We start from the raw sequence: 14,188 nt of genomic DNA on the forward strand, positions 1-14,188 counted from the left end.
ACATTCTCTAACACAATATACAGAAATAAATTCAAAATGGATTAAACAGCTAAATGTAAGACCAGATAACTATAAAACTCCTAGAGGAAAACATAGGTGAACTCTTTCACATAAATTGCAGCAGTATTTTTTGGATCTGTCTCCTAAAGCATAGAAAATTAAAGCAAAAATAAACAAATCGGACTTAATTAAACTTAAAAGCTTTTGCACAGCACAAAATTCATCGACAAAATGAAAAGACAACCTAATGAATGGGAGAAGATGTTTGCAAATGATATGACCGATATGGGGTTAATATCGAACATATATAAACAGCTCATACAACTCAATGTCAAAAAAAACTCAGTTAAAAAATGGACAGAAGACCTGAGTAGACAGTTTTTCAGAGAGGAAATGCAGATGGCCAACAGGTACATGGAAAGATGCTCAGCATTGCTAATCATCAGGGAAATGCAAATCAAAACCACAATGAGATACCACCTCACACCTGGCAGAACAGCTATTATTGAAAAGAACACAAAAAACAAATGTTAGCAAAGGTGTGGAAAAAAGAGAACCCTCATACACTGTTGGTGGGAATGTAAATTGGTGCAGCCACTGTGGAAAATAGTATGAAGATTTCTCAAAAAAACTAAAAACAGAACTACCATATGATCCAGCAGTTTCACTCCTGGGTAGATATCCAAAAAAACCAAAAATACTAATTCAGAAACATGTACACCCCAGTGTTCATAGCAGCATTATTTACAATTGCCAAGGTATGGAAGCAACCTAAGTGTCCATCAACAGGTGAATGGATAAAGGGTGTGTGTGTATTCCACGCAATGGAATACTACTCAGCCATAAAAAAGGCCGGAATTTTGCCATTTGCAGCAACATGGATGGACTTGGAGGGCATTATGCCAAGTAAAATAAGTCAGAGAAAAACAAATACTGTATGACATCTCTTATATATATGGAATCTAAAGAATACAGCTAACTAGTTGAATGTAAAAAAAGAAGCAGACTCGCAGATACAGAGAACAAACTAGTGGTTACCAGTGGGGAGAGGGAAGGAGGAGGGGGAGGGCTAATATAAGGGTAGGGGATTAAGAGGTACAAACTATTAGGTATAAAATAAGCTGCAAGGATATATTTATTGTACAACACGGGGAGTATAGCCAATATTTTATAATGACTATAAGTGGAACATAACCTTTAAAAATTGTGAATCACTGTATCGTACACCTCTAACTTATGTAATATTGTACAGCAACTACAATTAAAAAAGAAGAAATAAAAAAAGAAAAAAAAAGAACCTTCTTGAAAGAATTATTAAATACTGTACTCTAGGAAGTGGAAGAATAAATGCAAGAAGTAGGATTTAATACCATTTGATTAGGAAAGGAAACAAAAAAGACATACTGCTAAGTCTGAATAAAGGTCTATTGTTAAAAAAAGAAGAAAAAATTTCAGGAAAGATCTGAATGTAAAATGGGGACAGAGCAGAGAGAAGTAAAAATGTGCAATCTAGATGTTTTCAGAAAAATGGAAGTATGTGTTTAAAAATTTAAGTGTAGTCACTAGAAGAATAGAACTGGAATATATAGCTTCCACACAATGAAACAGATAAACAACATATATAGAAAACGCAATCCAACAAAAGGCAGGTCATTGAGGCCAGGAGGGAACAGCTTTGTGCTGTTTACAAGTGATACATCTAAAACAAAGTGACAAAGTAGTATCTATCATAGATATAAAAGTCAACTGAAAGAAATATTTGTCCATCTTCTCACTTTATTATTTCTAGATTTTCCAGTAATTCTGCTTTCTAAATGTTCTACTACAAAGGCATACGTAACAGATTTAATGAGAGGCAATTCAGGAAAGACAAGGACCAAAATTGTCAAGGAACTTACATGTCAGCATGAGAGCTTGGGTCTTAATTTGTGTTAAGTTTGAGTTATTGAAATTATGTTTGAGTAGGGAAGTGAGAGCAAGAAGCAACAACAGAATAAAACAATATTAAAAGGGACCCTTAAAGTTTGTGGACAGGCTGAGTGTTTTTTTGGGAGATGAGTGATCTGGGTATATATTTTCTATTTTGATTGTAAGGTGCACATTTTTTCACATCATAATGTCTCTAAATTGATGGTATAGCATAATCTAATTGGCAGCTTTCCTCCTCTTTTTAGTGATACATTAAACAGTCCTTTAAAATATTTTTACAGGTATAAAGGTATGTACATATACATGAGTTAGTATACATAGATAAATTTTCTTGTTCTTTTCTCTTAGAGAGACTAAAAATAGTGTAGCAGTCAGCGCACTTACCTTCTAAATACCATTCCATAATCAAAGGAACCAGGGCTCTGGAGAACTGGTTAATTCCAAAGTTGGTATAGGGAAAATACAAGATAAGCCTAGAGCATATTGTCCATATAGTAAGGAACAATAGTAAAAGGGCACAGGAGCTAAACTGAAAGTGCTCCCATTGGACAAAGTTGAAATAATTTTAACAACAAAATAAAACAATAGTGTGGATTATAACCTAAAGAATAAAATAAATATCCATTAGTCCATACTCATAAGTGAATAAACAAATAAATGGGAGAGAGGGAACAGTTCTTCCTTATGGAATTCCAATTAATACATGTGGAAGAAATGAGGGGAGTAGAAAATCACCATTGGAATATCATAATAGTGATAGCTGAAGGTCCATTCATACATGCTAAAGTTATTGGCAAAACTTTTAGCAGAAGCAGAATATTTGCATGGTCTCAAAGTATCTCCCCCCCAAATATTTGGTAATTACAAAGGGAAGAATGGTGATTTTGTAGTAGAGGGTCTTGGCAGAAACCAATTTAGCCAAGTGATTGGTGTTAAATACATAGGCATGAGTGATGCATGTGATGTCATGTGCCCCTGGATACAATGCACTGAAAAGGGCCTATCACCTCAGTGATATCCTTTCCAGTAATGCATAACGTCATGTAGATCATGCGAAAACATCAGACAAACCCGGGTTAAAGGATATTCTGCAGAGTAAATATGTCTTCAGAGGTATCAAGGTCGTGAAAGACTGAGAACTGTCATGGATTGGAGAAGACTAAGGAAACATGACCACTATATGCAATAATGGCATCCTGCACTGGATTTTTAGACCGTGAGGGGATATTGGTAGAAAAACTGGGTGAAGTCTGAATACATTCTGTTGTTTAGTTAACAGTATGATACCAAGGTTTATTTCTTAATTTTGATAATTTTTCTATTCTAATGGAAGATATTAACATGAAGGAAAGCTGGGTGAGGGGTACGCAAAAATTATACTAAAATTATCTCAAAATAAAACATCAAAGTGAGTTCGAAGGTGGATGGCATCTGAAAATCAGTGAAATACAGTATGTGAGTTTTGAAGCAGAAATGCAAAAAAGAGTTACGCTGAAAATAAAGATAGAGGAAGCAGTGAATGGAGCGAGAACCTGGGGGTTAGTTTTAAGAGCTCTGTAGAGGAGTTGATGTTGCAAAGGAGTGTCCCTTACTGTTTTTAAGATTGGGCAGTTGAGAGTGAGAAGAAACAGATTTAGAGGTGCAGAGTGCAACAATTAAGGGAAAGGTGACCTGTCCTCAGTAAATACTGCTGAGGTGGCTGTGTGCAGCTGTGTCTTGAAGGGGGCTGTTCGGCCTCTTTTGCCTAATATGGAGTACATTTTTAATGAGGCCTGCTGCTTTTTCGAATTGTTACGCGTGCTGAGCCATTGTAAAAAGCAGTGGAGCTGAATTGTGGAATTGTAGGGAAGTGGAAGATGGAAGTCTACTCATGATAACTTGTTATTTGTGTTAAACTATGTCCATGACAAGTGCATGGGGAGTAAAAGTGGTTTCCTTCAGTGACCAGATTCTACCTAAAAATTCTGTATATTACTGGAACATTTATGCTGACGCTATTTTGCCATCATTTCCATTCTCAGCATTTACCCAATTACTCGATTATTTGCAATTGTCAACAAATTAAATGTTCTTTAGTTTTTTCATGTATTTTCTACTCTCATTTTTTAAAATTGTCATTTTGGGCATATAGGAACTATATCTTTTCTATGTGTCTTAGCCAGATAGACAAACATAAAATGTCCATTAGGCATATGTGGATTACGGCCAAGGTACATATGCAAATTAAAATTTGTTCTAAAATGTTTATAAAATAAAGGAGGCAAAATAATAGGTTAAACCATACGAAATTGCTGATATTTGACTATATTTGCCTATAAAAGGATCAATTTTATACAATTAAACCCCCTCCCCCACAATGACAGTGATTGGCTATTGATTTCTAAATAATCTCAGAGCTGAATATCAATTTTGTTTACTTCTGTTATTTTTTAAAAAACATATACATTCTATTTAAATTTGTAAGTGTTCAGAGCTGATGATGAACCACAGCAATTCTTTAATACTCAAGCCTACCTTAGCATATACTACTAATGGATTACAACGAGAGACAATACAGAATCCTGATGGATCACAACAGAAAACATTATAACAACCTTTTTGACATTTTTGCTATATTACAGTCCTCCTGTCAGGCGCCAGAGAGGAAGAAGGGATCGTCTGTCTCGACATAATTCCATTAGTCAAGATGAAAATTATCACCATCTCCCCTATGCACAGCAGCAAGCAATAGAGGAACCTCGAGCCTTCCACCCTCCGAATGTATCTCCCCGTCTATTACACCCTGCTGCTCATCCACCCCAGCAGAATGCAGTAATGGTTGACATACATGATCAGGTATAGTAACAGAATGCCCAGGAAATACAGATGCTGAAAGTTGGTAGCAGTTTATTGAGGTTGGTTGGTTTTTGTTGTAGATTTCTTTTAATTTTACCTGAAAGGAAACAATTTTACCCAAAATGAAGCTATTTTAGGTAAGTTCATCATTCTTCACTGAGGATTAAAATTTAAATTCTACACAGCTTCCTTAGAAGAAAGTTGAACTTTAAAAAAAAACAATTAGGATCAAGGTTGTGAAAGCTCAGAATGACTTCATTGTAATAGTTGGTTTAAAATGACCAATACAGGATTTATAGCGGATATCAGACAGCTGGTGGTTTGAGTCTGTATTCCTGTTTCCCTCTCCCTTCCGGTTTCTTCTGGAGTAATTCAGTAGGCAAGACAGTTGGGTGCATCTTTGCTTAGAAGTTTCTCTAGGTCTCCACGGAGATGACAGGTACAGAGCTTCCTTTCCCTTTGTTCCTTCCAGGAACTGAGGGACTAGCTGAGAAGAGGGTTTGCCAGTCCTTAGAGCCTGAGACCAAAATTGTATGATTTTCTGAGGTCAAAAAAGACACAAATCTAGGGACTTCCCTGGTGGTCCAGTGGGTAAGACTCCATGCTCCCAATGCAGGGGGCCGGGTTCAATCCCTGGTCGGGGAACTAGATCCCACATGCATGCGGCAACTAAAAGATCCTGCATGCCACGACTAAGACTCGGCGCAGACAAAGTAAATAAGTAAATATTATTAAAAAGAAAGACAAATCTAGACATATTCTTATAAAGTTTCTGGATTTTAAGGATAAGGGAAAAAAATCTTCCAAGTTTATAGACAGCAGAAATTACAAAGGAAAGGAAATCAAATCAGACTAGCATTTGATTTTTTTTTTAAATCTACTGTACTGGATGATGGAAAACAATGAAAGTACCGTATACTGACAATTGAAAGAAAATATGATTTTGCTCAGACATCCTTCTTCCTTCAGCCATGTTCTTTTGCTTTATGTTCATGAAACACTTTTAAAAAATTAATCACATAATAATAAGTTTTAAAAAGAAAAGTTTTGGGGCTTCCCTGGTGGCACAGTGGTTGAGAGTCTGCCTGCCAGTGCAGGGGACACGGGTTCGAGCCCTGGTCTGGGAGGATCCCACATGCTGCGGAGCGGCTAGGCCCATGAGCCAGAAATACTGAGCCTGCGCGTCTGGAGCCTGTGCTCCGCAACAAGGGAGGCCGCGGCGGTGAGAGGCCCGTGCACCACAATGAGGAGTGGCCCCCGCTCGCCGCAACTGGAGAAAGCCCTCGCACAGAAACAAAGACCCAACACACCCAAAAATAAATAAATAAATAAATAAATTTATTTAAAAAAGAAAAAAGAAAAGTTTTTCCAGACCATATTTTTTGTGGTCATAATCTGATAAAACTGTAAATCATAAGTTTTAAAAAAAGATTTTAAAAAATGACACTGAAGTATTTGAGGCAAGGTTGTAAAGGAAAAATCTTCATACCATAGTCAGTGGGACAGGCCAAAGCTGTTCTCCAAGAAATTTTTATAAACCTTCATTATGAACACTTAATTGCTTGAGTAATTAGGGTGAAATGTTACAGAATAAACCAACAGGAATTGGGATGAATAACTTACCAGGCAAACAACTAAAATTAATGATTTGAAAATCTATTCTTTTAATAAGAGAAGTAGCACAAAGAAAACCCAATCCTAGTGCTTTGAAAAGTTGGTAAGGATGGCACACCTCTTCTGAGCTTGGTTATAGAAAAAAGAACAAATGTAAAGAAGAGCAGGAATGATAAAAAGATATATCTCTATATGTAGGAAACATTCAAAGAATTTTTTCAGTTGTAAAATGAAAATAGCACCTGTTTCATAAGGGATGTTGAAAGAATTAAGAGTTAATCCATTCTGAGCACTGAAACTAGTGCAAGTGGTAAGTGCTCAAGTATTGCTTCATTATTAACTATTATAATGAAATTTTGTATATAATCCTGGGGGGGACAAAAGAAAACTTAAAGGAAGTTCCAAAAATTGACCCAAGAATAACAGGAAAATTTGAATTACCACAGAAGTGTGAAAGCTAATCAGAGATTTACCAAGGCACGGTGACAAGATAGCTTCACAGCTGTTTTCTCTAACCTTTAGAGAGCGCTCAAATAATTCCAGGCGGCTTTTTTTTTTTTTAAGTCAAACTCTCTATTTTGTGAAACCAGCATAGTTTTAATACCAAAAGCAAATAAAGATAGTAATCCCCCCAAACTCCCTAATGCATAGGCAGAATTTCTAAATAGATGTTTAGAAAATACACTATAGCACCATATCAAAAGAGTAATAAACTGTGACCAAATAAGATCTATTCCAAGTAAGAGACGATAGTTTTGTATGAAAATCATATCGCATCAGCAAATAATAGAAGAAAAAGCATATGATTATAATCAAAAGATGTTGAAAAGTCAGTTAAAGTTTACTAAGAACTCTAACAAAATAGAGCAAGAAGGAAATTAATTATAATAAATAAAACTAGTAGCAAGTATCCTAATCTGTGAGTGACAAATCAGCAACTAGAGAGATACTTGACTCTGTTTGTTTTTATTCAGTGTTATGTTAGGAGTTCTACCAAATGCAGAATGATATTGTAATGGATATAAAACATTGAAAGAAATCATTGTATCTTTCTTCCTCTCATTATATAATTGTAGTAGAAGAAAACACAAGATATTCTAGTTTGAAAGAATTTGATACAGTGCCTAAATGCAAATTAAATGTACAGAAAACAATAACTTATGTCGATCAGCAGATGAATAGATGCAATACGGTATATCTGTGCAGTGGAATATTATTCACTCAAAAAGTAGTGAAGTACTAATTCATGCTACCGCATGGATTAACCTTGAAAACATGCTTAGTAAAAGAAGCCAGTCACAAAAGGCCACAGATTCACAGTTTGTATGATTTCATTTATATGAAATGTCTAAAATAGGCAAATCCAATAGAAACAAAGTATGAATGAAGTGATTGCTTATCATTAGTAGAATAGTAGAATAAATTAGGATACCTTCATACCATGGAATGTAACTATTACAAAGAATTACTTAGAATTATGCCAGGAATGTGAGTGATATCTGCAAGATACTGTTGAGCAAGAAAAACAAAATTGAGGAAAGTGTTATGTTAATTTTGTAAAACATGGTGATTAAATATTTGTATACATAGGACTCTGAACATAGAGGAAAATACGGAGAAATATATACTAGGCGTGAGGGGGGCGAGTGCTAAAGTGAAGGGAAAGGGAAGGAGGGTAGAGATGGAACCAAAGAAAGAAAAGGAAAAGACTTAATTTCAGAAAAGATGGTATCTCGTTTATGTAAAGTTACTTACTGGGTCTACATATTGAAACAGTTGCATATGTAAACACCAGAACAACACAAGACATAGAAAACCTGAACAGACCAATAGCTATGGAAGAAATTAAAGGCATAATAAAAAACCTGTCTTTATAGATTACATCTGAATTCTGTCTAATCTCTATAAAGAACTGAAAGTTCCAATTTAAACTATTCCAGATTATAGACAAAGATAGAAATTTTCAAAGTATATTTTGTGAAGCTTACATAACCTTAATAATAAAACCTCAGACAGTACAACAGATGAAAGCATTCAACTAGTTTCCCTCCTGAATACAGATGCAGATACTTTAAATAATAAACCATAGCTAGTGTTATACTAAAATAGTCTATTAGCAAAGTTGAAATAATGATTATTAGAGTTTATCCTGGCAATGCAGGATAAGTTCAACATTAGGAAAACTTTTTTTGTTTGTTTTTGTTTTGTTTTGTTTGGGGCTGCGTTGGTGCTGCGTTGGGTCTTCGTTGCTGTGCGCGGGCTTTCTCTAGTTGCGGCGAGAGGGGGCTACTCTTCGTTGCTGTGCGTGGGCTTCTCATTGCGGTGACTTCTCTTGTTGTGGAGCACAGGCTCCAGGCTCACGGGCTTCAGTAGTTGCAGCACGCAGGCTCAGTAGTTGTGGCTCACAGGCTCTAGAGTGCAGGCTCAGTAGTTGTGGCGCATAGGCTTAGTTGCCCCGTGGTAGGTGGGGTCTTCTCAGACCGGTGCTCAAACCTGTGTCCCCTGCATTGGCAGACGGATTCTTAACCACTGCGCCACCAGGGAAGCCCAGGAAATCTTTTAAGGTAATAGATTTCATCAACACTCTAAAGGGAGAATGTTTTGTTAATAGATGCAAAAATATAAAATTTAGCCATCATGTCCAATAAAAGGTCTTATAATGGAAAAGGGAGTTTTATTTTCTAGAGCTGGTAGGCAAGGTTATTGAGAGCATCCCCATTGATTGAAGACAATTGACTATACTAGATAAATTATTAACAATATCCTAAAAGCATCAAAAGAGCTTAAAGATCAGAAGGAATTGGCAGGTCAAAATTTAAGGGAGAGTAGGGATGCTAGTTCTATCCTGAAGGCATTTTGTTCATTTATGCAAACTTGAACTTCAATTTTAAGTCCCATCATGAGGCACAAGAGAACAGGAATCAGAGACCACTAAGTTTAAGCAGTCCCTTCCTACATAGGTGACCCTTCTTACATAAAATAGGCACCTTAGAAGGCTGTATCCTTAGAATAAGAGTGACCAGAAACAAATGTAATTTGCAGCCAAATTCACATCAGACTGTGAAATTAGTGAAAGTACTTTGGACTGCAGGGGCCTAGAAGATATGCAGATTCTCTTTGGAGGAAGAAATCTTCAGGCTAGTTTTCAAAGAATTCCCTCCAGTAAAATTTCAAGGACAGTAAGCAGTAAACAAAGTTAACCAAGTACGTGAGGAAAAAAAGACTACAAATGAAAACCAACAGAAATAGATCTACAGTGAGTTCACATAACCTATTTCTTTCTGGTTTTTGTTTTTTTTTTTGATCTTTATTGGAGTATAATTGCTTCACAATACTGTGTTAGTTTCTGTTGCACAACAAAGCGTGTCAGCCATATGCATACACATGTCCCCCTATCCCCTCCCACTTTAGCCTCCCTCCCATCCTCCCTATCCCACCCCCCTAGGTCATCTCAAAGCACCTAGCCAGTCTCCCTGTGCTATGCTGCTGCTTCTCACCAGCCAACTATTTTACATTCAGTATTTTATATATGTCGATGCTACTCTCACTTTGCCCCAGCTTCACCCTCCCACCCCATGTCCTCAAGTCCATTTTCTGTGTCTACCTCTTTATTCCTGCCCTGCAACTATGTTCATCAGTACCTTTTTTTTTTTTTTTTTTTTTTAGATTCCATATATATGCGTTAGCATACAGTATTTGTTTTTCTCTTTCTGGCTTACTTCACTCTGTATGACACTCTAGGTCCATCCACCTCACTGCAAATAACTCAATTTCGTTTCTTTTAATGGCTGAGTAATATTCCATTGTATATATGTGCCACATCTTCATTATCCATTCATCTGTCGATGGACATTTAGGTTGCTTCCATGTCCTGGCTATTGTAAATAGTGCTGCAGTGAACATTGTGGTACATGTCTCTTTCTGAATTATGGTTTTCTCAGGGTATATGCCCAGTAGTGGGATTGCTGGGTCATATGGTAGTTCTATTTTTAGTTTTTTAAGGAACCTCCATACTGTTCTCCATAGTGGCTGTATCAGTTTACATTCCTACCAACAGTGCAAGAGGGTTCCCTTTTCTCCACACCCTCTCTGGCATTTACTGTTTGTAGATTTTTTGATGATGGCTATTCTGAGCGTCATGAGGTGATACCTCATTGTAGTTTTGATTTGCATTTCTCTAATATTAATTAGTGATGTTGAGCATCTTTTCATGTGCCTCTTGGCCATCTGTGTCTTCCTTGGTGAAATGTCTGTTTAGGTCTTCCACTCATTTTTTAACTGGATTGTTTGTTTTTTTTGATAGTGAGCTCCATGAGCTGTTTGTATATTTTGGAAGTTAATCCTTTGTTGTTTCATTTGCAAATATTTTCTACGATTCTCAGGGTTGTCTTTTTGTCTTGTTTATGGTTTCCTTTGCTGTGCAAAAGCTTTTAAGTTTAATTAAGTGCAGTTTGTTTATTTTTGTTTTTATTTCTGTTACTCTAGGAGGTGGGTCAAAAAAGATCTTGCTGTGGTTTATGTCAAAGAGTGTTTTTCCTATGTTTTCCTCTAAGAGTTTTATAGTGTCTGGTCTTACATTTAAGTCTTTAATCCATTTGGAGTTTATTTTTGTGTATGGTGTTAGGGAGTGTTCTAATTTCATTCTTTTACATGTAGCTGCCCAGTTTTCCCAGCACCACTTATTGAAGAGGCTGTCTTTTCTCCATTGTATGTTCTTGCCTCCTTTGTTGTAAATTAGGTGCCCATATGTGTGTGGGTTTATCTCTGGGCATTCTATCTTGTACCATTGATCTATATTTCTGTTTTTGTGCCAGTACCATACTGTCTTGAATACTGTAGCTTTGTGTTATAGTTTGAAGTCAGGGAGCCTGATTCCTCCAACTCCGTTTTTCTTTCTCAAGATTACTTTGGCTATTCGGGATCTTTTGTGTTTCCATACGAATTGTAAAGTTTTTTGTTCTGATTCTGTGAAGGATGCCATTGGTAGTTTGATAGGGATTGCATTGAATCTGTAGATTGCTTTGGGTAGTATAGTCATTTTCACAATATTGATTCTTCCAATCCAAGAACATGGTATATTTCTCCATCTGTTTATGTCATTTTTGATTTCTTTCATCAGTGTTTTGTAGTTTTCTGAGTACAAGTCTTTCGCCTCCTTAGGCAGGTATTTATTCCTAGGTATTTTATTCTTTTTGTTGCAGTGGTAAATGGGAGTGTTTCCTTAATTTCTCTTTCTGATTTTTTGTTGGTGGTGTATAGGAGTGCCAGAGGTTTCTGTGCATTAATTTTGTATCCTGCAACCTTACCGAATTCATTGATTAGTTCTAGTAGTTTTCTGGTGGCATCTTAGGATTTTCTATGTATAGTATCATATCATCTGCAAACAGTGACAGTTTTACTGCTTCTTTTCAATTTGTATTCCTTTTATTTATTTTTCTTCTCTGATTGCCGTGGCTAGGACTTCCAAAACCATGTTGAATAATAGTGGCAAGAGTGGACATCCTTGTCTTGTTCCTGATCTTAGTGGAAATGCTTTCAGTTTTTCACCGTTGAGTATGATGCTTGCTGTGGGTTTGTCATATATGGCCTTTATTTTGTTGAGGTAGGTTCCCTCTATGCCCATTTTCTGGAGAGTTTTTATCATAAATGGGTGTTGAATTTTGTCAAAAGCTTTTTCTGCATCTATTGAGATCATATGGTTTTTATTCCTTAATTTGTTAATGCGGTGTATCACATTGATTGATTTGCGTATATTGAAGAATGCTTGCATCCCTGGGATAAATCCCACTTGATCATGGTGTATGATCCTTTTAATGTGCTGTTGGATTCTGTTTGCTAGTATTTTGTTCAGTATTTTTTGCATCTATGTTCATCAGTGATATTGGTCTATAATTTTCTTTTTTTGTGATATCTTTTTCTGGTTTTGGTATCAGGGTGATGGTGGCTTCATAGAATGAATTTGGGAGTGTTCTTCCCTCTGCAATTTTTTGGAAGAGTTTGAGAAGGATCGGTATTAGCTCTTCTTTACATGTTTGATAGAATTCGCCTGTGAAGCCATCTGGTCCTGGACTTTTGTTTGTTGGAAGATTTTTAATTATGGTTTCAATTTCATTACTTATGTTAGGTCTGTTTATATTTTCTAATTCTTCCTGGTTCAGTCTTGTAAAATTGTACCTTTCCAAGAATTTGTCCATTTCTTCATGGTTGTCCATTTTGTTGGCATATAGTTGTTTGTAGTAGTCTTTTATAAAACTTTGTATTTCTGCAGTGTCAGTTGTGATTTCTCTTTTTTCATTTCTAATTTTATTGATATGCGTCCTCTCCCTTTTTTCTTGATGAGTCTGGCTAAGGGTTTATCTATTTTGTTTATCTTCTCAAAGAACCAGGTTTTAGTTTTATTGATCTTTGCTGTTGTTTTCTTTGTTTATATTTCATTTATTTTTGCTCTGATCTTTATGATTTCTTTCCTTCTACTGACTTTGGGTTTTCTTTGTTCTTCTTTCTCTAGTTGTTTTAAGTGTAGGGTTAGATTGTTTATTTGAGATTTTTCTTGTTTCTTGAGGTGAGATTGAATTGCTATAAACTTCCCTCTTAGAACTACTTTTGCTGCATCCCATGGGTTTAGGGTCGTTGTATTTTCGTTGTCATTTGTTTCTATGTATTTTTTAATTTCTTCTTTGATTTCTTCAGTGATCTCTTGGTTATTGAGTAGCACACTGTTTAGCCTCCATGTATTTGTGTTTTTACAGGTTTTTTCCTGTAATTGATTACCAATCTCATAGCGTTGTGGTCAGAAAAGATGCTTGCTATGATTTCAATTTTCTTAAATTTTCCTAGGCTTGATTTGTGACCCAAGATGTGATCTGTCCTGGAGGATGTTCCATGTTTACTTGAGAAGAAAGTGTATTCTGCCACTTGTGGGTGTAGTGTTCTATAAATATCCATTAGATCTGTCTGATCTATTGTGTCATTTAAAGCTTGTGTTTCCTTCTTTATTTTCTGTTTGGATGATCTGTCCATTGGTGTAAGTGGGGTGTTAAAGTCCCCTACTATTATTGTGTTACTGTCGATCTCTCCTTTCTTGGTTGTTAGCATTTGCCTTATGTATTGAAGTGCTCTGATGTTGGGTGCCTAAACATTTATAATTGTTATATCTTATTCCTAGATTGATCCTTTGATCATTATGTAGTGTCCCTCCTTAGCCCTTGTAACAGTCTTTATTTTAAAGTCTATTTTATCTGATACGAGTATTGCTACTCCAGCTTCCTTTTGATTTCCATTTGCATGGGGTATCTTTTTCCATCCCTTCACTTTCAGTCTGTATTTGTCCCTAGGTCTGAAGTGGGTCTCTTGTAGATAGCATATATATGGGTCTTGTTTTTGTATCCATTCAGCCAGTCTGTGCCTTTTGGTTGGGGCATCTAATCCATTTACATTCAGGTTTATTGTTGATATGTATGTTCCTATTACCATTCTCTTAATTGTCTTGGGTTTGTTTTTGTGGGTCTTTTTCTTCTCTTGTGTTTCCTGCTTAGAGAAGTTTCTTTAGCATTTGTTGTAAAGTTGGTTTGGTGGTGCTGAATTCTCTTAGCTTTTGCTTGTCTGAAAAGCTTTTGACTTCTCCGTAGGATCTGAATGAGATCCTTGTCTTGGTTGTAGGTTTTTCTCTTTCATTACTTTAAGTATATTCTGCCACTCCCTTCTGGCTTTCAGAATTTCCGCTGAAAAATCAGCTGATAACCTTATAGGGATTCCTTTGTATGTTATTTTTTGTTTTCCCCTTGCTGCTTTTAATATTTTTTCTTTGAAT

General features: G+C 36.1%; 1 protein-coding gene across 9 annotated transcripts in view; it reads left to right on the forward strand.

Moving 5' to 3' along the window:
• The window catches only part of RNF38 (ring finger protein 38), a 129,523-nt gene that overhangs the window by 93,410 nt on the left and 21,925 nt on the right, over positions 1 to 14,188 (forward strand). For all 9 annotated transcript variants that reach the window (XM_061200240.1, XM_061200241.1, XM_061200245.1 and 6 more), the window contains one exon: positions 4,551 to 4,764. In XM_061200240.1, the coding sequence (XP_061056223.1) occupies positions 4,551 to 4,764 (214 nt within the window). The remainder of the gene's footprint in view (positions 1 to 4,550; positions 4,765 to 14,188) is intronic.

This window comes from Eubalaena glacialis, chromosome 9 (assembly GCF_028564815.1).
Source record: "Eubalaena glacialis isolate mEubGla1 chromosome 9, mEubGla1.1.hap2.+ XY, whole genome shotgun sequence".
Taxonomy (NCBI): domain Eukaryota; kingdom Metazoa; phylum Chordata; class Mammalia; order Artiodactyla; family Balaenidae; genus Eubalaena; species Eubalaena glacialis.